The sequence below is a fragment of the Peromyscus eremicus genome, chromosome 12, assembly GCF_949786415.1.
Source record: "Peromyscus eremicus chromosome 12, PerEre_H2_v1, whole genome shotgun sequence".
Lineage (NCBI taxonomy): Eukaryota > Metazoa > Chordata > Mammalia > Rodentia > Cricetidae > Peromyscus > Peromyscus eremicus.
The window spans coordinates 61,190,649-61,216,023 of NC_081428.1; the positions used below are offsets into that span (position 1 = coordinate 61,190,649).

At 44.6% G+C, this 25,375-nt stretch overlaps 1 protein-coding gene across 1 annotated transcript in view; it reads right to left on the reverse strand.

Annotated features, from left to right (window-relative positions):
* Nucleotides 1-24,850, reverse strand: part of Lmln (leishmanolysin like peptidase) — a 50,411-nt gene extending 25,561 nt beyond the window's left edge. The window contains exons 1-9 of the mRNA XM_059277271.1: nt 24,560-24,850; nt 21,409-21,506; nt 20,343-20,373; nt 19,015-19,097; nt 18,346-18,463; nt 15,309-15,487; nt 10,426-10,531; nt 8,829-8,923; nt 3,954-4,071 (exon numbers count right to left, since the gene is read on the reverse strand). Of these exons, the coding sequence (XP_059133254.1) occupies nt 3,954-4,071; nt 8,829-8,923; nt 10,426-10,531; nt 15,309-15,487; nt 18,346-18,463; nt 19,015-19,097; nt 20,343-20,373; nt 21,409-21,506; nt 24,560-24,850 (1,119 nt within the window). The remainder of the gene's footprint in view (nt 1-3,953; nt 4,072-8,828; nt 8,924-10,425; nt 10,532-15,308; nt 15,488-18,345; nt 18,464-19,014; nt 19,098-20,342; nt 20,374-21,408; nt 21,507-24,559) is intronic.
* Between the last annotated feature and the right edge of the window lie 525 nt (nt 24,851-25,375).

Here is a 25,375-nt window from a genome sequence, read left to right on the forward strand (position 1 = left end):
TAAATGTATTATCTATTATAAATTGGTAATTAAAATTATACATTGTTATAGGGTAATGTCATGATATATGAATATCCTGGAAGAGTTAAATCAAGCTAGTTAACACATTTATCATCTCAAACACTTAGATTTATGATAATATTTGAGAGCAGGAATATGATCAAAATACATTACATACATCTACAAAAATATCATAATGAAGCCCATTATTATGTATAATTAACATAGACTAATAAAAACTTTAAAAAGAATTTTTGAAATTTATTCCTAGCAGTTTAAAAATATTTATTTTACATATATTTATGTGCCCCTGAGTACAGGTCTGTGCATGCAGTACCCACAGAGGCCAGAAAAAAATATCAGATTCCTTGACATTGGAATTATTGACAGTTGTGAGCTGCCATGTGGGTGGTGGGAATCGAACCCAGGTCCTCTAGAAGAACAGCCAGTGAACCATTTCTCCAATCCCCCTAGCAATGTTTAAATGTACAATATTAATATATTCACTATAGGTCTAATAAAAATTGATTCTTAAAAAGAAAAAAGCCCTTCCTCTCCTTTGAAATTCTATACCATTCCCTGCATGCCTTCCCCGTCATCTGTAACCCCCACCCTATGCCATTTCTGTGTGTTCCATTATTTTACTGTAGCCCAGGCTGGTCTCTAAACTGTTATGTAGCTGTGGATGACCTTGATGTTCCTCCCTCCACCTCTGAGTACTGGGCACACAGATGCCCACACGCCCACTTTACGTAGTACCGGGGACTGAACCCAGGGCTCACGTACACTAGGCAAGCGCTCTGACAGCTGAGCGCATGCCAGCCTGGGCTGTTTCAGCTATCACATGAGAACACTGAGTGCTTCTCATTCTGTGCTTAGCTTCTTCCATTCAGCAGAACGTTCTTGACTCTCTCGCATGACATCATAAACAACAGCTCCCCTCCACTTAAGGCTGGATGTTGTTTCACTATGAATACACCCAGCATCTCTGTCATAATTTATGTATTGATGGACATTAGGGCAGATCCCGTAACTTGGCTGTGGGGACTTGTGCTCGCACAAATATGCAAGCAGAGACATCTGATAAACTGAATTCAAACCTCATGACTTAACATCCGAAAGTAGGATTGCTGGATCCTATGGCAACTCTATTTTAGTTTACTGAGGAAAAAGTTTTCCTCAATGGAGGTATTTATTCAGATTCCCAACAACAGTGTATGTTTTTTGTTTCCCGACCAACACTGTTCATGTTCTGTTTTTCTGACAAAAGCCACAGGAATAAGATACCTTACTGGAGTTTTAATTATTTCCCAGTGGTTAGTAATGCATAACATGCTTTTATCTTTTGCAGGTTGGATTTTTTTTTTTTTATGTCCTGTCAGCAGGTATGGCATATGCCTTTAATCTCAGTACTTGGGAGGCAGAGGCAGGCAGATCTCTGTGAGTTTGAGAGATGGCTCAGTGGTTAGGAGCACTGACTGCTCTTCCAGAGGACCCATGTTCAATCCCCAGCACCCACATGGCAGCTCACAACTGTCTGTAATTCCAGTTCCAGGGGACCTGACACCAATGTCAAAATACCAATGTGCATAAAATTAATAAAAATATTAAAAACAAAAAACCAAAACAAGTCTTTTCAGGTCCCTTGACCATTATTTGCTGTTGCTGGTTTATTCTTTGGGGAGATATACTCACACTATGTAACCTAGGCTGGCCTAGCCTTCCCCTTGCCTGAAAATCCCGAGTTCTAGGATTACAGGCATACACCACGACATCTGTCTTCTCGTGCATTTTGCAATTAAGGTTTTTGTTTTCTTGCAGTTATATTCTTACGTATTTTTATAGTAACTTCTTAGAGACATAGGATTTGCAAATACTTCGTCCCAACCCAAAGGCTCTCTTCACCCCGCCAACTGCATCCCACTAGTGTACAGCTCGTTCTTCTCCATTTTAATCTTTTAAAAAACAACTTAATGGTTCTTTTGATGATGCCTGTCTGACATTACGTAGAAACATCACAGCAATGGTAGTTTTCTTGATTTTTAGTCTTTAATAATTACAACAAGGGATTTCTTTCTTTCTTTCTTTTTTTTTTTTGGTTTTTCGAGACAGGGTTTCTCTGTGTAGCTTTGCGCCTTTCCTGGGACTCACTTGGTAGCCCAGGCTGGCCTCGAACTCACAGAGATCTGCCTGGCTCTGCCTCCCGAGTGCTGGGATTAAAGGCGTGCGCCACCACCGCCCGGCTCTTTCTTTTTTTTTAATTATTTTTTTATTTTCTGGAGCTGAGGACCGAACCCAGGGCCTTACGCTTGCTAGGCAAGTGCTCTCCCACTGAGCTAAATCCCCAACCCCACAAGGGATTTCTTATACGGCACTGCTATCAAACCACGGACTGCATTTGTATCATCACTTCCAATTGTTGGGACACTGACACCCTCCAAATGGCCATATCTCCTGTGTCATCATGTCAGGTGACCCTTGGTCACCTTCCCCTCATATTCTTTGATAAGAACACACAAAACAATACACAGTGAAAATGACAAATTCTTTCCCACACCAGATGCTGGCGGCAAAGAGTAGCTCTTACTCAGCGTGTGTTCTCTGGGCCGTCTTGAAATGCCAGCTCACTGAAGGAGCCTTTCGGCTTGAGGGGACGGTCTTTCAGAGCCCTCTCCAACAGAGCAAGCCTAGCAGCTATCCTCTCCCACGCCTTCTTTCCTCCCTGTGTTGAGGTACGCGCCCGAGGAAGGGCCAATGGAGATGTGAGTGAGCTGAACCCAGAGTCCCCATGCTCCTCCTCCTTATTTTTATTTATGAGTGTTTGGTCTGCACGTCTGTGTACCACATACATGCCTGCTCTCCACAGAAGCCAGAAGAGGGTCTGGAGCTCCTGGGACTGGAGGTATGGATAGCTGTGAGCCACCATGTGGATGCTGAGACTCAAACCTGGGTCCTCTGTAGGAATAGCAAGTGCTCTTAACCACTGGCCATTGCCCCAGCCATGGCTGCTGCTGTTTTTTTTTTTTTTTTTTCTGTTCAAATAACTGTGTGTGGTACGTGTACATGATCCAGTGTGTGCCTGTGCATGTGGGAACCAGAAGTCAGCACCTGGTACACCCCTTAAACATTCTCCACCTTATTTTTAAATTACATCTATCCGGGGCTGGAGAGATGGCTCAGCGGTTAAGAGCACTGGCTGTTCTTCCAAAGGTCATAAGTTCAATTCCCAGCAATTACATCGTGGCTGAAAACCATCTGTAATGAGATATGGTTCCCTCTTTGGGCCTGCAGGGATACATGCAGGCAGAACACTGTATACATAATAAATAAATAAATCTTAAAAAAGAAATTTAAAAAAAAATTACATCTATCTGTCAGTCAGTATCTGTCAGTCAGTGTGTGTGTGTGTGTGTGTGTGTGTGTGTGTGCGCGCGCGCGCGTGCGTGCGCGCGCTAATCCATTGTGCTCGGCTGGCTGGCCAATCACCTGAACTCTGGAGATCTGCCTATCTCTACTCCTCCACCAACTTCTGGGGGCACAGACAAGCACTAGCTGTTCTCGTTTTTTTTTGTTTGTTTGTTTTGTTTTTTTTTTTTTTTTTTTTTTTTTTTTAACCATGGGGATGCTGGGGATCTGAACTCAGGTCCTCATGTTTATGTGGCAGGAACTTTTACAGACAGAGCCGTCTCCCTGGCCCACATATAACGTTGAATAATGCTGCTTCTCCTAGGCACAAGCACCTCTCATCTCCTGCCTTAAAGCGGCGGGCTGGGTGGGGATGCACTGCCACATTTCTGTTTCCTCCCCTCTGTCTTGGCTTGTTGCTTTATTCAATTGTCTTCCTACATTTTCTATTACGGACTGAAAATTAAGCACACATTCTTAAACAGGAATGATGAGTACGGCAAGGACCATAAGGAAAAATGAGACATGAAGAAGTTCATCATACTCACAACAACCCGGGGTGTCACTAGGAGATACACCGTGTGGCGAACTATCTGATTGTTTCGCACATTCCACAATCTCTCCACTTTCCGAACTACTTTATCACTCCACTGATACAATCCAAGACTGTAATTACAGAATAAAAAACAGTCGTTTTGCCAATTTACTACAGCTGTAAATGTAAAAATCTTATGAATAACAATATGAAATTGAAATACTTGAGAGTTTATTATGTATTATATCCATGTAATGTACTTATAAGTACTTTATTTTCTTTCTTGAGACAGGATCTATGTAGCCTTAGCTGGCCTGGCACTCACTGTGTAGACCAGGTTAGCATTGAACTCACCGAGATCCACCCATCTTTGCCTCCCAAGTACTTCAACTACAGGCTTGTACCACCACACCCAGGCTCATAAGGATTTTCTAACCGTTCTCTTGTGGGTAAAAAGGCAGAGGCTTAGGGAGATGAAATCACTTGTTCAAGTTTACACAGTAATACTGAGCTGGGACAACAATGAATGAACTACATCGTTTTCCCCTTTGACTTGCTAGAGATCCAGCCCTGGATGGTGAAGATGCTAGGCAAGCACTCGGCCATTACTAGACCCCAGCCTCGGGGGCTTCTTCTGACAAGTTTACAGCATTTAAAGAAAAAGAAAAAAGGAGAAGGCCAGGAGGAGGAGGGGAAACAGGAGGAGGGGCAGGAGGAGGAGGAGGGGGAGGTGCGGGAAAGGGGGCAGAAGGAGGAGCAGGAGGAGAGGCATGAGGGGCAGGAGCAGGAGGAGGGGCAGGAAGTGGGGAGGAGCAGGAGAAGGAACAGGAAGAGGAGGAGGGGGAGGAGGAGGAGGAGGAGGAGGGGGGAAGAAGAAAGTAAAGAAACCAAAGCAGAGACAGCCCCAAGAATATAAGGAAACAACAAAAAATGTTGCCCTATTAGTAAAAAAAAAAAAAAAAATGACTTAACTATTGTGCACTGAAACTGCTTATCCACCAAGAAAAAAAAAATTATTTCATGTCCTCTTCAAAATTAAATTCTAGAAAGTCCTCAGGAAAATGGCAGAGTAAATGTCTCTGGAAACTCTGGCATGAAATCCACAAGAACTTAGCCAAGTCAACTTTCCCAGAGCCCTGGAAACAAGCAAAGAGCTGCATCAATTTGAGAAGCCTTTATTCATGAAAGATGGATAAGCTTCGTGAAGAGCTGCCAGCTCTGGGTTCCCATTCCCGTCTGCCATTTCAAGGCCACGGTGAACACCAATAACCATGGCGGTGGTAGCAAAGCGGATTTTTAAAAATGCATGATTCACTTCTCGAGCCCAAGAAATGCTGTTTAGCTCCAAGGACACAAGTAGATGGAAGCAATCTGAAGGATGCACTGCAGAACTAACTCTCTGAAGAGGACTGTTGTGGCTACAGTCACAGCAGAGGAAAGAGATGTGAAATAAAGTTACTGTGGAGACAAGACTATCCAACAATAGAGGGGCTTCGAGAAGAACCGAAAACACAGCCATCACAACGAAAATGCCAGGCTACAGATGCAGCTGGATGCAGCTCGGCTGGTACTCAGCTTGAGCTGGGTTTGGTCCCAAGTGTCATGTAAACTGGCTGTGGTGGCCCACACGTGTAATATGGAATTCAAGGTTATCTTTAGCTACATATAAGTTGGAAGCTAGCCAGGCCCTATCTCGGGGGGGAATCCAGTTCCTTTTATATTTATTGCAAAACGTATCTGTTTATCTACTTCCAATTTCAAGATTTTTTTTTTTTTTTTGGAAGAGACACTGTATTTTGGACTATCATTTAAAAATGGATATAGTCCATTGTGGTGAGAAAGTCATGGTAACAGGAGTGTGAGGCAGCTGGGCACCTTGCATTTGCCCTGTGGGGAGCAAGACCAACCCAAGACTGTCTCAGAGGTCCCGATGAAAGGACAGAGGGATTATTAGTTTTGTGTCCTTGCTCAGGAGTGGACAAGGCAAGGCCAGTCTAGGGCTAAAGCCAGTGCCTCCCGAGAGTCAAGGATGCCGTTTCTGGGGACCTGCCTCTCCCCACAGGCAGTGGTTATCAGTCCTGAGGCAGCTGTAGCTGAGGTACCCTGTGTTCTCTGTCAACATTGTCTTAGCTCTCTGCTGACCTTGGCCATTTCCTCCCACAATAGTCTAAACGATGCTATTTTTCTTAATAAACTTGCTTTGCATAAGTCATCGGCTTATTGAGACCTCCTGGTCCCAGCTAATGTTTCCTCTTCTTTATTTCTCAACCCTGGTCCTCCCACTCAATACCTCGCTGTTCAGGACCCTTATTCAGGACCCTTATTCCTATGGCGGGGGGGGGTCATGCTGCATTAATTCACTTTATTTTTACTTATCTTTGGAAGACAATGTTTAAACACAGTGAACAAAGCCAACAAGAAAATAAACAGTTTTTAGTTCATTAATCAACCAACATTCTGTTCTCCATTCACCCTTTAAGAATAACAGTTTCTCTCAAACCTTACTCCCTTTCGTTTGGCTTTGATTTTGTCTGTTTGTTTGTTTGCCTGCTTTTTAAATCAGGGTCTCATATAGCAGAGGCTGGCCTTGAACTTGCTATGTAGCAGAGGCTGGCCTTGAACTTGCTATGTAGCAGAGGCTGGCCTTGAACTTGCTATGTAGCAGAGGCTGGGCTTGAGCTCCTTATCCAACTGCCCCAGCCACCCAAATTCTGGGACTACAGGTGTAAACCACCAAGCCCAGCACAGGAATGGTTTCTCCAAACAGGCTAGAGCCGAACCCAATTCTTCATGCCTAACAACTGAATTTACTGCTCTAATATCTCCATTTATACTGGCAGATTTTATAGGGCATCAGCTTCCCTTGAGTCCTTACATACATCACTCTGCACTCCATAGATTATGCAAATCTCATCATTTACATTTTCCATCAGGACCAGCATTCTTTTCAAAGATCAGACTTCTTCCACACTACCAAACAAAAAGCACAGTCTAGGAAAAACATTCATTTATATATTAACATTTTGTTTCTTTAGTTCTTTGGGATGAAGTCTCATGTAACCCAGAATTGATTACGTAGCAGAGGCTAGCCTTGAACTTCTGATCCTCCTGCCTCCACCTCCCAAGTGCTGAGATTACAGGTGTGGGCCACTACCACTGCCTAGAATTTCGTACTAGAAATAAAAATATTAGAAATAGGGGCTGGAGAGATGGCTCAGAGGTTAAGAGCACTGACTGTTCTTCCAGAGGTCCTGAGTTCAATTCCCAGCACCCACATGGTGGCTGACAACCATCTGTAATGAGATCTGGTGCCCTCTTCCGTATACATAATAAATAAATAACTCTTTAAAAAAAAATATTAGAAATAAACCAGGTGTGATGGTATATGCCTTTAATATCAGCACTCGGGAGGCAGAGGCAGGGAGTTCTATGAGTTTGAGACCAGCCTGGTCTACAGAGTGAGTTCCAGGACAGCCAGGGATACATAGAGAAATCCTGTCACAAAAAAACAAAACAACAACAAAAAACAATTAGAAATAAACAAACAAATACATACTAAATAAATAGTATGAACTATTTTACTGGAGAACTTTGTAATTAAAGCAAAATATACATACAGCAAATAATATAAGGGTTAATTATATTTTTTGTTTTTTTATTTATGTGCTTGTGTGTGTCTATATGTGTGTATGCCACTTATGTGCAGGTACCCAGAGAGACCAGAGGAGGGGTCAGATCCTCTGGACATGAAGTTACAAGCGGTTATGGGCCTCTGGATATGGGTGCTCGTAATAAAACCCAGGTCCTCTGGAAGAGCAGCCAGTGTTCTTAACTGCTGAGCCATCTCTCCAGCCCCAAGTGTTAATTTTTTAAATTCAAAGTGTATTATTATTATTATTAGTGTATCTGTATATACACTATATGTATGCATGTGTGTTTGTATTATGTGTTACAGATGTGTTTGCTAGGCTTGTACCACCAGCACTTCCTGATGAGCCGTCCCGCCAGCCCCAGATGACCCATGTCAGCACCCGGGAAGGTGTCCCTGTGACGCTGCCCAATCGGGAGCTCCTTGACAGCAGCTAGCAGACCGCTCCCTAAAGTAAAGCGTCATCTCCTCCTATGGCCCGTATCTGATTTCCATACAAACGGACCACTTGAGCTCTTTAGCTTCATACCTGAGCGGTTCATCCACGTTTCTGCATACAGCAAAGGCGTAATTTGGTTTTTGCTGGTGCTGGGACTGAACCTGTGACCTCATGTGCACATGTTCTGCTACTGACCTACACCCCAGTCAATAGTGCGCTCTTTTTTTAGTATTAAGTAGTTTTCAGTTTTATGAACATATTACAATCTACTTATTTAACCTAATTTTGATAGATTTTGAGGTAGTTTATATTATTTGGCTGTTAATAATAAAACTGTCATGAATATTTTCATGTGTTATTATGTATATGTGCCTTTATTTTAGGTATTTATTTTTATATACATATATATTGATGGTTATTGTTCTGTGACTGGTATTTTCTACTGATAAACTGTTTTCAGCATTTCTTAGCATTGCTTATTTTAGGCCCTGAACCTCTTAAAACATTGCTAATTTAATAGCTAAATAAGTAAAACTCCAAACGCAGCCACTCCATGCTTCCCCACAGCCTAACTCTACTGTAAAGTAAAACGCGTTACAGGACGGTGGGAAGAGCCCTGAGCGGCAGGGGTGTCCTGGTCCTCTGAACAAGCCATCTCTTAAAGCCCACCTTGTCTTAGTATCTACGGTTCCTTTAGGTTGGCCACGAAGTCACTGTCATTCACGGCATGGGGACAGCGCTGTGAATCCCAGGTTCTAGTCCTAGCATCCTCTAAGAACAAGAATAAAAACAGCAAGTACCTATAGTTGAAAGGCGGGAGGCCGTCTGCAGACCGTGATGTCAGGGGAGTCCCATCCTGGTCGTGGTAGAATGCAAAAAGCCCAGCAGAGAAGCCCTGGAAGAAGAATTCAAAGCGTCCTACAGTAGAATGTGAAGTCAGAACACAGACAGCAGCGTCCGCCATCAAGGAGGTGTTGACATCAGCCACAAGGGTGCCATGCAGCTCAGCAGACTCCAACTCAACAGCAAGTAAGAGAGCTGTATTTACGGTTTAAAACACTGAACTACTTGCTGTAAACATTTTAAAGATTATTTTTATTTTCACTCATGTGCATCTGTCTGTGTGAACACATCCATGTCTGTGTGGGTGCTCTCAGGGGCCAGAAGAGGGCGCTAGATGCTGTGGAGCTGGAGTTAGGGGTGGTTGCAATCTGCCCCACATGGGTGTTAGGGACTGAAGTCGGCTCTTCTGAAAGAGCAGTATGTATTCTTAGGGTCACCTTTCCAGCCCACTGACGAAAATGCTTTCATACAAGATCTTCTAAAGTACATTACATATTTTAAACTTGCTTTCAGGCTATACATATAAATGCTATGTTATCATGATACCTCCAGGCACATGCTACAGAGCACGGGGAATTATACTTTTGAATTCATCTGTGTGGTTTTACGGATATTTTAGTATTTTTCCTTGTTGGAGACCCTATCATGTATCATTTCCAAATGTGGAACAAAAGCTGAAAATACAAAACTGGCACAGTGAATTGCAGGACCAACCCCCTACCACACCAGTGGCCTTTATTTATAAATATCAGACTCAAAGAGAGGAAAACATAAGAAAAAGTTGTTATCCACTTTATACCAAACACAACCTAAGGCACCATGGACAATAATAACAAGGACATCTTTGGGCTATCTTCACCCCAATCTACTAAGTGCCAAAACTGCAGCTACTATACTGAAAACTATCAACAATACTGAATGGTGTAGGGAGCTGGGGATCAAATATATTCCTAATTGCATCTATAAAAGATCAACATCTAAGCCTCAAATTGGCACTATCTCCACTTATCTGTGTGTGTGTGTGTGTGTGTGTGTGTGTGTGAGAGAGAGAGAGAGAGAGAGAGAGAGAGAGAGAGAGAGAGAGAGAGAGAGAGTCAGCTAGGCATGTAGCCAGTTGGCAGAATGGCTGTCTAGTGTGTGTGAAGCCCTGGACTTAATCCCCAGCACTGCATACACCGGGTACGGTAGCACACGCTTGTAATCATGGCCTCAAACTTACAGCAATCCTCCTGCCTTCGCATCTCAAATGTTTGAATTACAGGTCTGAGCCACCACATCTGGCCCTAAGATGCTTCTCTTCAGAAGTCAAACATCTCTTCAAAAGTCCTACTTACCCAGTGGAAATGTTTGTTTAATTATAATTATACCATATAGCAAAACTCAATCTACCATCCTGACCGTTAAACATTCCTATTGACAGAAACATGATTAACCAGGTTTTGCCAACATGGACCTAAGGATTCGCATACCATTTAAAACATGTATTAAGACAACAGAATAAACAACAAATCAAGCAAAGGGTCTGAAGCAAAGGACAGAGCTAATGGCATTTACCAGGGCATGAATGATCTCATGTTTCACTGTGGACAGCATCCCAATGAACTCTTGCGGTTGGGTGGAGATCATATTTGGACACAGGTTAGCATATCCTGCTATCGGCCTGTTAAAATAAACATGACATTTCGCACTATATTCCAGAGTAGTATTTACAGTATTCGCTAACCTATACTTCTCTATGAAAGACAGCCCAGGAACATTTGTTTACTATCAAGTACAACTTTTATAGCTAAGTCTAACTCTTTCCACTGTCAGGACCCATACATACCCTTGGCTTTCCAATGGCATGGAAAAGCAACACCTGTTTTTGGAGGGCTGTGGGGGCTTCATGGGGGCTCCACAGGGCTCAGCACCCTGAGTAATTACCACCATGCATCCCGCTGTCTTTCAAAGCTGTGGCAAACAGACAATGTGACGGAATCCAAACTGTTCCCTCTACCCTCGCTTCAACAGTTTACTGTGGAAATACCATAAATCCCACTAAGTTCTAGCTGCCTGTTTATAATAAACATTTGTCCTAGTGAAATAGCTGGACTCGCAGGCCTTGTTTAAAGGAGCTTCAGGCAGGAACATGTCCACAGGGCTTTTCTCTAACACGGACTTCCAACCCCTCCACCTCTCTTTTCTTCCTCGTTTTCTGGCTGAACTCAGGGCCTCACGTGCTAAGCAAGCACTCTGCCACTAAGCTACAGCCCCACCATTTATTTTCTTCCATTTTGATACGGGATCTTGCTAAATTGCCTATGCTAACCCAGGCATGGTAGTACATGCCTGTAATTCTAGCACTTGGGAAGCAGAAGCAGGAGGATCACTTTTGAGTTCAAGGCCAGCCTGGAATCTACATGGTGAGTTTCATGGCAGCCAGGTCTACATAGCGAGATGTTTTCAAAAACAAACAAACAACAACAATAAGCTAACCTTAAACTTTGAATTTGCCTGAACCAGCCTTCCAAGCAGACAAGATGGCAAGCATGCACCTCTCTCCACCCCAGACGGTCCCCTACCTCTTTATTCGGTTAAAGCCTATCACTGCTCAGACTGCAGCTAAAATTTCACCTCTTCAAAAGAGGTAGATCTTTCTTCCCAAATCAAGTGAAATGATATTCCTTGTAATTCTTTCCCGTTCTTCTATGCTACAGGATCCTGAATGAAGTATGTACCACATTTTCAAACAGCATGCTTCCTTGTAGGTCTAGTTAGCCATTATTTGTCTCCTTATACAACCTGTAAACCGCAGGAGGCGAGCACACAGGCCTGTTTTGTTTACCTTCTTTGTTGGCAGTATAATCAGACAGTCATGGGCACGCAGTCACACAGTACGGAGTTCTCTAGACTTGGAATAACTGGTTGGCTGTGGCGCACAAACCTTTGTAATGTCAGCACTTGGGAGTGAGGAGCAGGAGGATAAGGAATTCAAGGTCTTCCTCGGTCAAGCCCCACAGTGAATGAGTTCCAGGCCAGGCTGGACTACAGGAGACCGTATCTCATGGGGTGGGGGCAGAACTACAGCAGATAGGGTACTGCCCTTTGTTCCACGTCAACATTCTCAAAAGAAATCACATCTTCCCCTGGTGTGATCAGTTCCACATTCACTGGTACAAAGACCATTCTTTTGTCTATTCATCCATACCAAGTGTGAACCAAACATTAAAGTGCCACAACAAATAAAGAGCAGTGTAACAAAATGAAAGACCCCTCTCAGTTACAGGACTCATCTGTCTGACTCCTACACCTGATCCTCTCAGCAGAAGACAAGCAGATCCAGTAGATGCTTTCAGCATCATGAGACACAAAATGAGATAACCAACGTAGATTCAGTCAACCTGGGATTTCTATATCCTTCCCCTCACTCATCCAGGCAAGTCACCTTGATCTTATAATAAAGTTTAACACGGCTTTTATAAACGTTTTTAAAAGCTCACAGTATAAAAGAATATGCTCAAACGATGTAGAAATCTATAGAGGGCTGGAGAGATGGCTTAGCATTTGAGAGCATGAGACGCTCTTCAAGGGGACCTGGTTCAATTCCCAGCACCCACACGGCGGCTCATAACTTGTCTGTAACTCTGCAGCCACACAGCAAATAAGTGGTGCTGAGACATATATGCAAACAAAACACCCATATACATAAAATAAAAACAAACCTTTTTTTGAAAAGAACTATATATAATAAGACAGTGTCCTTGTTACACGCCCCCCCCCCCCCGCCTCTTCTTATGTCCAACATCAGAGGCAACTACTATTGTCAACAATACTGTGTATGCTATTTTCTTTTCTTTTGGTTTTTTTTGAGACAGGGTTTCTCTGTGTAGTTTTGGTGCCTGTCCTGGAACTCGATTTGTAGACCAGGTTGGCCTCGAACTCACAGAGATCTGCCTGCCTCTGCCTCTGGGATTAAAGGCGTGCGCCACCACCGTCCGGCCAGTGTATGCTATTTTCAAGCCATTTTAGTTTGCCCAAAACTTAACAGTTTTCTCTGTCTCCTCTAACGTGGGACATTCAGTGCTATAGCCAGGACAATCCTAAACAAAATGGGATGACTGGAAATTCTGTCTTTCTGAGTTTTTTTCTTAGAACATCTAAATACACATAGGTACTGTTTTTGCAATGTTCTTTCAACACTTTATATAAAAAGTGTGATTTTGTGTGTATGCAATCGATAGTTTAGTTCAAATTGAGGAAAAGAACTATGATTTTGTAGCACTAACAAGTCTCAAAATACACTGCCAGGAGGGGGAGGTAGAGGTAGGAGGATCTCTGGGAGTTCGAGGCCAGCCTGGGCTACAGAGTAAGATCCAGGAGTTGAAGTTCCATGAATTACAGGCATGCATCACCACCCTCCGGCTAAATTTACCTTTATTATTTTTGGATTTCTTTGTTTTTAATTTTATGTGTGAGTGTTCTGCCTGCATGTATGTATGTGCACATGTGTGCCTGGTGTCTGCAGAGGTCTAAAGTTACCTGATCTCGTAGAAATGGAGTTAGGGATGGTTGTGAACCACCATGTGGGTGCTAGGAACTGAACCTGTGTCCTCTGCAAGAACAAGAGCTCTTGATCCCTGAGGCATCGCTCCAGACCCTATATTTTCTAATTAGACGTAGATGTGTCTGAGTGTGGGTTTGTGCACGTGAGTGTAGTACTCCCGGAGGACAGAAGAGGGCATCAGGTCCCTTTGGAACCAGAGGGTCACACACAGGCAGCTGTGAGTTGACCTGGTGCTGGTGCTGGAGATGGAACTGGAGCCCTTTGGGAAAGCAGCTTAGGCTCTCAGCCACCCACCCAGTCATATCTCCAGCCCCATTAACTTACGTTTGCTGGGTTCTCTGTAACAGCAGTGAGAAGAAACAGTCACACCATAGTGACTCACTGCTTTGCACAACACATGCTCACTTCCTCAGACCCTTCAGGAACCTGTAATCCTGGCACTCTAGAAGCTAAGGCAAGAGGATCACTAAAAGTTCAAGGCCAATCGGAGGCTACTTAGCAATACCCCAGCTTAAAAATAAATGAATACATAAATATAAGAAAGAAAAGATAAACAACCCTCTAAAGTCACTGAGTCTTGATAGGTAGATGCAATGGTCATGAGATGCACATGAATCAAACATGCTAACTTCTGAATGTCACACTGTAACACTCTTAAGTCTGTGGTTCTCAACCTTCCTAACGCTGCGACCCTTTAATACAGTTCCTCATGTTGCTGTGGCCCCCAACCAGAAAATTATTTTCATAGCTACTTCATAACTATAATTTTGCTGTTATGAATTGTAATGTAAATATTTTTGGAGCTGAAGGTTTGTCAGAGGGGTCGAGACCCACAGGCTGAGAATCACTGCTCTAAGTCATGTGAGAGTTACTGAAAGATTTACAACACGCCCCCACGGTCAGGCGTGTTCGCATATGCCTGGCGGACACTTCCGCCTAGCCAGGCCCAGGTCAGGATAGCCATTTCCGGGTCAGGGCATCTCGCGGGACCGAGATGCATGACGTTTCACTGGCCACGTAAGCGTGCAACGTGGCCATGTGATCTACGCGCTTGCGTGTAGTAGTGACGCTGATCTGTCCACGCCCAGCCTTTAAAAAATCAGGCGCCATGCTCCTGGTTCCTTCTTCTCCACACACGTGTTTCCCGCAGGCCTGTTCACTCTCTGTCCCTTTACCTTTAATAAAACTCTTTGTTAGCGGATTCTGTCGTGTTTCGTGGCATTTCCTTGCTGGGTAAGAACACAACGCAGCCAAAAAACTAACAGTTACTACTTCCTGTAACTAGTTTTCAGATGTGTGACAGGCAATCTTTTGCACAAATAATACAAATAAAATACTAGAATATTCTTATATTCTTACAGCATAAGATGTTAAAGGTAAAATTTAAAGTCCAATTGTTTCCTTGAGAGGAATTAACATGACAATAAAATTCTCAGTCTTTTGTGTTTTGTTTTTTTAATGAGAAATTCTCTCTTGATAGATTTTTTTTTTCTTGGAGTTTTTGGGGGAACATTTTTTTTTTTTTAGGCAAAGAGAGCCTGAGAGATGGCTCAGCGGTTAAGAGCAATGACTGCTCTTCCAGAGGACCCGGGTTTGATTCCCAGCACCCACATGGTGGCTCACAATTGCCTGTGACTCCAAATTCAGGGAACCCTCCTCCAGCTCCTGCACACATGTGGTGCACACACCCACACACACCCACACACACACACCCTCTTCAGGTACACATACATACCCACAAAGAATAATATTTTTTTTTTTTTAAGAAAAGAGGAAAAAGACAAAGGAAGTGTTTATTTACTTTCTTTCCTCTAACAACTTATTTCTTAATCCTAGAAGCCACTGAGCAGATGCACTAAAGCATTCTGGGAAGCAGCCTCAGAGGGAAGCTTACCTGTCCATTTTTGCCTCCTGCTGACAATAGGCTGCATAAGAGATGATGTTCTCATGGCTGCATCTCTCAGTGGCCAGAGCGCCAACGTAGAGAACGAAGTCTGCATCCTGGACGCCCTTGTGGTCCAGAGCACCCACGGCTCCGCAGGGCCACTGACCCTCTCGGCAGACCCTGCATTGCTGGGCGCACAGGTGAACAGGAAGGCAGACACTGAGTTAGCGGAGCGACACCATCAGGCCACTACAGACTCAGACACACATTACTTAACTCTCATTTATTCCCCCTAAACTCTCACCCAAATCGGGAACTGGGCAGGCATGCGTTGCAAAGGTACAGTCCCTGTACTTGGGAGGCTAAGGCAGGAGGAGCCCTTGAACCCATACCAAACAGCGAGGCAAGATTTCTAGCTCATAAACAAAACAAAATAAGGACCACAAATCCCACCTCGTTTCCTCCGAATTTATTTCACTAAAATTTATTTCACTAAAATTTTTCTTGATTCAATTGATCAAAAATTTATACTCAATGAAAGCAAATGATGGCCATTTATAAAGGTCAGCAAACTAGGATGCAGAGAAAAAGAAACAGAAATGGTTTTTAAATCCTGAAACCAAGCTGGGCGTAGTGATGCAATCCTTTGGTCACAGCACTTGGGAGGCAGAGGCAGGCAGAGCTCTGTGAGTTCAAGGACAACCTGGTCTACATAAGGAGTTCCAGGACAGCCACAGCTGCATCGTGAGACCTTATCTCTGAAAACAAATAAACAAACAAAACAAACAAAAAACCCAAACCAAAACAAACCAACAAAAAACATCCCTGAAACTAGTGTGCTGGTTACTTCTAAATGTCAACTTGCCACACCCTAGAATCCCAGGAGAAGGGAGCTTCAAATTAGGGGTGGCCTAGATCATGCCGGCCTGCGGGCATGTCTGTGGGAGGTTGTCTTGATTTTTAACTGATGTAGGGGGCCCAGTGCACTGCGGGTGGTGCCATCCCTAAGCAGGTGGTCCTGAACTGTAAGTAAGGTTGAGCAGAAGACAGCTAGCAAGCGGCATCCTTGGTTCCTGCTGTGGTTCCTAGAACACCAGCCAGTCTGTCTTTAAAGTGGCTGGCTTGACGTCCCTTAACGATGGCCTATAACTGGAACTGTAGGCTGAAAGAAACCCTTTTCTCCCCAAAGTCACTTTTGGCCAGGCATTTGTCACAGCGACACTCCGTGAAGGGGCTTTCCTACACACACCCACACCCGCAATTTGCTGTACTGGGAATGGAACACACGGTAGGCAGCGCTCTACCACCGACTTACGTCATATACAAAACTTTTGCAACTTCTTTTGGATATGACTATTTTCAAATCTAATTAATAAAAACTTTCAACCTAATGGAAAGTAGTTCCCATTATAAAGAAAATTTGGGCTCGAACTCATAGAGATCCGCCTGGCTCTGCCTCCCGAGTGCTGGGATTAAAGGCGTGCGCCACCACCGCCCGGCAGCAAATGTTCCTAACCACTGAGCTGTCTCCCCAGCTCCTCCCCCAACCCCATCACATGCAACTCGTAATGGAAACCATCAGAGGCGGGAGAGATGACTCTGTCAGGGGCATCATGGACAGCTCTTGCAGAGGACCAAGTTCAGTTCTTAGCGCTCCCGTTAGGCTGCTCACATCTGCCTGAAAGTCCAGTTCCGGGGACCTGATTTCTCGGACCTCCACGGGCACCTACGCTCATGGCTCACAAACATATGTTTATTATTAATTAAAAATAGAAGTTTTTTTTTAAAGAAAGAAAACCAGGGCTGGAGAGATGGCTCAAAGGTTAAGAACACTGGCTGTTCTTCCAGAGGACCTGGGTTTGATTCTTGGCACCCACACAGCAGCTCACAACTGTCTGTAACTTCAGTTACAGGGGATCTGATGCCCTCTTCTGGCCTCCCCAGGCACTGCACACACACAGTGCACAGATAATCATGCAGTCAAATCGGCCATACACACAAAATGAGAAAGATAAATAAAAGAAAAACTTAGCATTTTGAACTCTACCTCGATTGTTTAGTGTGTATATTCCTCTAGATACTCCTTTTTCTGATTTCTTTTGCTTTTTGAAATAAGTCTTGCTATGTAGCCCAGGCTGAAACCAAACAGGGGAGTCTCCTGCCTCTGCCCTCCAAGTGCTGAGATTATAGATATTATTATCACACCTGGATCACTGTATAGGGTTTTTTGTTTTGTTTTTGCAAATGTACATCTGTACTTTTCAGATAAACAAGCTAACTAGACCTATTGAGTCCAATCTTTCTTTTTTCAGTTAAGAGCTTAAATATCTCTTCAAGTCAGTACAGAAATTGACTTCATTTTTAGCAGTTCCATTTTATAGCTACACTATAATTTAATAACCTAAATAGGTCTATTTATAGATTCATAAAGAACACTCCTGAACACATATTATACAATTACTATTATGTCTTTTTTGAAACAGAATCCTGCAATGTTGCCCCAGCTGGTCTTGACTTATAGGCCCAAGCGATCCTTTTACTTCAGTATATCTGGAGGTTTATGTCACTGGACCTGGGCAGCTGCTAGCATTATTTATGGACTGAAGTTTGAACTTGGGTTGAAGCTCAGAGTTTATATTTTAGAAGGCATTAAATTGCCCTTTTAAAATGCTAAAAGAAATGTTCCTGAAAAACAAAATAACAACAACAAAGATCAAGTTCTCAACTAAGCTGCTGCAGCAAACCCAGGCACAAATGTGAACGGGCCAAAGCAAAGATCCAATGAGCTTGCAAAGCCGGGAAGCAATAAAGCCAGAATCATAACTGGGACTAGCTGTTGGGAGAAAACAGAGTCTTGGGGTGGGAGAGTACTGGCCTAGCATGCGGAGGCGCCAGTCACTCCAGAGCAGCGCAAACAAACAAACAAACCAACAAACAAACAAACAAACAGTTACTGTGCCTTCTGTCGCCTGGGAACTCCCCGCTCAGAGAGACTGGGAACCTCCCGTTTACACTCCAGAATGGAAAGCCCTGCAGGGAGACTGACCTGGAGATGCTCCTCGGGCACTATAACGGGGCCACACTTGGTATGCACCGCACACTCCCCAGTACAGTATCTGTGTGGATCATTTTCCTTCCGCAGGTACTGGTTTGTTGCACATTGCCTTTGGGTTATTCATACATCAAAGGAAGAGAACAGTTCACAGCAGTTAACATACAGCCATATGCTGGCAGCCACGTGCACTGCCTGCCACCTAGTACTTCTCCCCCATCACGGACCCTAACTCTCTGAACCACAGGCCCCAAATGAGCCCTGCCTTGGTCATGGTGTTTTATCACAGCAACAGAAAAGCCACGAATACACCCCTCTATTACTTCATTAAGAATGGTTATTATTTAACTAGGCAGACAGTTCACCAAGAGACTTCGGGTTTACAGGGAGTCCTCTTGACTTGGGTTATCAAATATCTCACAAAGCAAACACCACAACCACATGGAGGAAGAGTGGAGACATGAACAGCTTATAACGGGAAGGCAGGGAAAGGGGGGTCACTCAGCAGGTGCTTTTTCAACCCTTTTAAGTATCTTGCAGTTTTGTTTCTAAAGACACACGTAATAAAATTCCACTACAAAGTTCACACACTGTCATGTGGTAGAACGGGGAGTTCACAGAGCTAAGTGGATGGAGGAAAGGCCACCATCTGACGTTACATACCTGCTCAGTAAGATCCTGCCGGCAGGTCGACGAACCTGAAATGTTTTCTCTAAGTAAGAAATAGCTTGCGGGAAAAGTTTGTTCTAAATAAAACAGAAAAATCTAGTTAGAATCACAGTCATGGGAGACAGTGTGTTTAAGGAAACAAGCATGGACTATTAACGGTTATAAGACCGAGGAAGAAAACTCCTAGGATTCGGGAATGCAGACACCTGACCAAGGTCGTGTGGCAGCAGAGAGAGCGAATCCAGGAGGAAAAGATGACTTGTTTTTCTAGTGGAGTTTGGAAGCAGGGCACTAAGCAGATCCCAGCTCCAACTTATCCACTCCAAAAACATAATCTCAACTACTGATGACTGAGACCATTAATGAAGATGTATACTCCAACTATTAGTGATTATTTCAAATGTGAGGTCGACTTAGATTCTACTACTAAGGTGGCTTCTTATGTAAGAGCTCATTAAATTCTGTGGGCCATAGAGAGCTGGCTTACTACGGACTGTGAGACCCCACGGACAGTTAAAAATCTGATGAGGGCTGGCAAGATGGCTCAGCAGGTAAAGGCATTTGGTGTGTAACACTGATGACCCCAGTTCCATCCCAGGAGCCCAGAGTGGGCGGGGAGATCAAACCCTGAAAGCTGTCCTCTGACCTCTACCTGTGCCTGTGTGTATACACACACACACACATACACACACACACACACACACAGCTTGATGAGATGGACTCTTTATTTAAAAAAAAAAAAAAACTCTGATGTTGATGAGATGGCTCAGTTTTAAGGGCGTGTACCAATAAAGCTTGACCCCTGATGAACTCAGTTCAATCTTGGGAACCTATGAAGGAATGAGAACCACTTCTGAAGTTAGCCTCTGACCTCTGCAGTGCACTCATACTCACATCACACAAATACACAGGAATGATAAGAATAATGCCTCTGCCATGTCACACTGTCATGTCGGCTAATCCTTAGGAAAAAGAACACTCTCATGCAGAGAATGGTGTTCTCAATGTCCTGCAAAAATTGTCCTTTGCACCCTATCCTCAGCATGCTTTGATCCCCCAAAACTTGACAGACTGAGAAAAAAAGAGAATACTGATTTAATATCAAATTATAAAATGACTAATTTAATATCAAAGTCCAACAAACTTTTGCTAAGCATATCACAAAATGCCTTTATTAAAGTGAAAAATACATTTACTACCAAAATCTTTTATTCATTCATAAACCAGCCATGTATGTGTTTTTCTTTTTCATGGGAGAATTAGCACATAGTAAAATGTACCTGTTTGAAGTATCCACTTGATGAGTATTTATTATTACATACCTTTACAAGGTATCTTTTCTCAGGAAGCAGCCTGAAAATAAGGAGAAAAACGTAAGAAGTGCCGCTCTAAGGGGTGGTGGCGTAGCTCAGTGCTGGGCACTTTCCTGTGGGTACAAGGCCCTGGGTTCAGTCTCTATGACCACACGAGAAAAGAACGGCCACCCTGGGTGGCAGCACATCCTGTCTCTCCGGACTGCATCTCAAGGGCCCTAGGACGGTCCGTAGAGAAGTGCACAGATGCAGATTTGGGAGCTTGTCTTCCAAAGTCTCAGCTTACCTTGATGGGTCTGTGAGACATCACCCTGTGCCCCAGCATGGAGCTAAGCGTGTTTACACATTATCTCTTTCATTCTGGATGGAGCACTCCATAAACTACTTCAGACTCGTAGTCTACCTGCTGTCTGGACCGCGCTCGGACGACATACCAATCGGACGACATAACCTATCTATTAAATAATTCTGTAAGCTTCCTTATTATTGTTTTTATTTGCAACTCCTCTTACTTTTTCTTTGAATACTTACTGACAAGCATCTTCCAGGTCTGCTACGGCCACAGTCAAGTAAGGTCAAATTTGTTCTCTTTAAATTATTCATGATAAACAGATTTTAACTACATACCGTGGCCTCTGTCTATTCAGAATAAAAGGCAATTTCAACTCAGTTTTATTTTAAGAGTTATGCCAGCCCCTTTCTAGTTCTACCTATGGATATTATGCTAGATAACCATAAAAATATATTTAATACTGAGACTGACAATAGAAAAAGATGACAAATGCCAGGCAGTGGTGGCACACGCCTTTAGTCCCAGCTCTCGGGAGGCAGAGCCAGGCGGATCTCTGTGAGTTCGAGGCCAGCCTGGTCTACAGAGCGAGATCCAGGACAGGCTCCAAAACTACACAGAGAAACTCTGTCTCGAAAAACCAGAAAGGAAAAAAAAAAAGAAAGAAAGAAAGAAAAAGAAGACAAGGCTGAGGCAGGAAGATGTTGAGCAAGTTTGAGGCCGGCCTGGGCAGCACGGCACGAAGTCTCAAACAATGAATGAATGGCAGAAGCCTGACAGACTTACTCTTCGATACTCTGATCATAGACAGTCTTGATTCGCAGATGCCCATCAGCCTCTCTCTTTACGACATGACTTGTCTTAAGATGAACCTTGTTTATGACCTAGAAGAATGAATAGTTTAAAAACTCTTTTGAAAAGATCGATATGACCTTTTTTCTTTATATAAGTAGAATTTAAATACAATGTGTGTTCATTGAACTATACACTTGAGACCTAAACACAATTAATGAGCCAAAATTTAAGTGTAATACTCTCCCAAAAGTCCCTTACCTTATAGTCTATGATGTTAGAAGCCTGAACCCCAATGTTTTCCAAACCAATGTTATCATCTCAGAGATAAGCATTTTGAACTTGAGTGATGTGAGTACATCACTATAGTAACTGCAGCTGCCAAAAAGGCTTGGATTTTGTTAATTATTTGTAGTCTGTCCTATAGATTCTAAGTTTACTGACTCCAAGTCTTCAGAAAATGACAAAAGAGGCAGAGCATCTTGGCTCACACCATTATTCCCAGCCCCGGGGAGGCAGGAGCAGGCAATCTCTGTGAGTTCAAGTCCAGCCAAAGCTACAGAGAGAATAGTGAGACTTTGTTTCAAAGAAGGAAAGAAATGACAAGAGACTAAAAACGTGTGCGCGCACACACGTGTATGCATATGCATGCACAGATGTACATACACATTTGTGCACATAAATGTGGAGGCAAATGCCCCCCACCTTGTATTTTGAGATGGGGTCTCTCAAAGGCTTGGAAGGTGCCAAGCAGGCTAGGTTGTTTGGCCAGTAAGCCTCAGCCGTCACCAGCTCTGCTTCCCCAAAGCTAGGATTGTAAGGAGGATCTTCAAGTTCCATTTTCCTTTTTAACCTGGGTTCTAGGACACCAAGCTCAGGTCCTCATGCTTGAAAGGCAAGAACTTCACCAAATGAGCTATTACCCCAGCCCGAAAGAACCTTAAGTTACTTTTTAAAAGAGCAAAAACTTCATACAAGAGAGGGCTTCATTTATCTTTTCCCTAGCTCTCATTTACATGACTCCTCCCCCGCCCCCACCCAGGAGAAATAAAATTACAAAGGCTTATGGGCTGGAGAGATGGCTCAGTGGTTAAGAGCACTGGCTGCTCTTCCAGAGGACCCAGCATCCACATGGCAGCTCACAACTGTCTGTAACTCCAGTTCCAGGGGATCCGATACCCTCATACAGATATACATGCAGGCAAAACACTAATGCACATAAAATAAATGTTTAAATATATACACACATATATGTGTGTGTATATATAGAAACTGTACCTCTGATTTATAAGACTACTTTTTTTCCCCCCTGAGAACACTTCCCATTCTGGTTTTGCACAGGAATGTGGAGCCTTACAAGCTTGGTGGGCCAAAGTGTTCAGATCTTACAGTACCACAAAGTCTGAAAGACTGCTAGAGGGGAAGCCCACAGCGTCCAGTACCCAGTGAAAACTCAACAGTCACGAGAAGCGAAGAATGTGACCCGTGCGGAGGAAAAACAGCAGTGAGCAGAAACTAACCCTGGGGACCTGAACTGCAACAAGCACGGTAATGAAGCTCTCATGCGCTCAGAGGCTTAAAGGGGAATAAGCATGCAATAAGACGTGAGGAAGCCAGCAGGCGGCAACAGAAAGGACCAAACAGAGGGGAACACGGCCCAAAAGAACACCAACTAAAATGAAAAGCTCACCGGAGAGGACAAAAGACCAGAGCCAGGAGTGATGCTGCGCATCTATAACCCCAGCACTTGGGAAACTGAGGCATGGGGATCTGGGAGTTCAAGACCAGCCTGAGCTACACAGCAAGTTCAAGGCCAGTCTGGACTACAGTCTTAAAGAAAGAAGTCCAAAGAAAACAAGAACATCAGATAGCATTTAGAGATGTTATCAAATGCGACTTATAAACCAGCTTGGGCTACATAGAGAGTTCCAGGCTAGCCTGTGTTACAGAAAGAGACCCTGTCTCAATAAAATAAGCAAAATAATCGAGCTGAAGTCTTGCATATACATATACCGGTGTCTGAGAGACAGGGGCAGACATATCAGGAGATCACCAGCATCCTCCAACTCATGACTAGCCTGGACTGTATGAGACCCTGTCTCAAAAAAAAAAAAAAAAAAAAAAAAAAAAAAAAAAAAAAGAAAAAGAAAAACCACGCGAAGCAAAAAATCGTAGCACAACCACTTAACACTCTGGCTCATGTAGTTAAACAGCATACGTACATTCTTCATTCTTGGAAATTACCACCAAGTGAGTAGGCTGAGATTTCTAGGCTGAAATGATTTTTTTTCTAGGTAAAGCTTTCTTGGTACAAGCTAAACGCCAATCACACAGTGCAGTCCCGTCTCAAGGACTGTCCCTTGCTTACTCACAGAATAGTAGTAACCGTAAGGCTGCCTCCGAGTCAAGGACTCAGTACAAAACAAATGTTATCTCAAGGAACCTTAGATTACACTGCGAGGCAGGTCTGAGAGCTAAGTGTACCAGAGTAGAGCCTGGTTAAGCGCCAGAATACAGGGCAGATAAGGCGTTCTGTGGAAATGGAAAGAACATTCTACTAGGTTGGTTTGGTTAGGCAGATCTGAGGTTGAGATCTGAACTAAGACTAAAGGAATTTAGACTGGGAGAGAAACCGGTGGAAGGAGGAACAGACTATGCCGGGCTAGGGGGATGGGATAAAGTGATAATAACTAGAAAACAAATCCTGGACTTTTGTCTCCAGAGACCTCTCATCAGCCCTCCAACAGCTCCGTCTGGTTCTCCCCTAAGCTGCTTCCCAAGTCTTCAGATTAGTGGTTCCCGGTGCGGTGCTTGGGTGAGCAGCACCCGTATCTAGGAATCTGAATTGTGGGGATGCATGCCAGACCTCCTGAGTCAGAAAGTGAGGGAGTGGGGAAGCAATCTGTTTTAACAAGTGCTTTGGTAATTCTGGTGCTCGCCCAAGTTTGCAGGGCTACGGGCTTAGCGGAATGGGAGGGGGACAAGCGCCTAACTCAGCCGCTCTGCCGGGAGCAGGGGCTGAGGGCGGATCGGGCGCTGGCTTGCTCCTCGCAGGACACCTGCAGTCGGGCGCCCCGGACGCCACACCCTCCGCGGTACTCCAGCACTCGCTCGCCCGGCCCGCTCGCGCCCCGCGTCGCCCTACCTCAGTGTCCGCAGGGACGTGATGCCGACAGGGCGGCGAAGTGCTCAGGGAGACCGGAGCAGCCGCGGCGCCGGCCGGGAGCCCGCCCAGCACGAGCAGGACGCCTCGCACCCACAGGCAGCCGGCCCAGCGGCCCCGCGGCCCTGCTCCCGGGCCGCCCGCGCCTCCAGCCCCAGCGGCCGCCATCTTCGGGCCGGCGTCGTTACCATGGAGTGCGACGCCTCCCCGCCGCCGCCCGCCCTCGCCGCGGACAGGTGGCGGGCCCTCCGCCGCCTCGCCATTGGCCGGCATCACGCCGGGCCCGGCGGAGGACCAGGGCAGCGGCGTCCGCGCGAGCGCCGAGCTGGCCAATGAACGCCGCCGGGCGGCCCACGTGAACCGAGCTGTGGGAACCCGGGGCCAGCGGGGAAGAGTGCACAGCGGATGGGCGTGGGGGGCGGCGTCTTCGGAAGCAGCCTGTCCTGCTCCATTCACCAGAACCGTACCCGCCAGCTGCCAGGACGCGGACTGACAGCCTAGAGTAGTCCTGTGAACCAGATCCTTTGCAGTCCGTGGCAGCCCCACCGCCTAACTGCCAAAGCTGCCCATACAACCAACTAGGGTTACGGTAATCGAGGGGCAGCTGCCAGGGTTAGCCCAGGAAAAGTTGGGTAGATCCTAGCTACCTCTATTTGAAGCCTTTGCGCAAAGCTCACTTGCCGTGGCATACATAAACCATTCCTTATAAAGGAGGTTCAACCTTTCTCTACTTAGCTCAAATGCTTAATTCTAACAATTCCTCCATATTACCCTGTCCAGACTGTTTATTGGCCACAG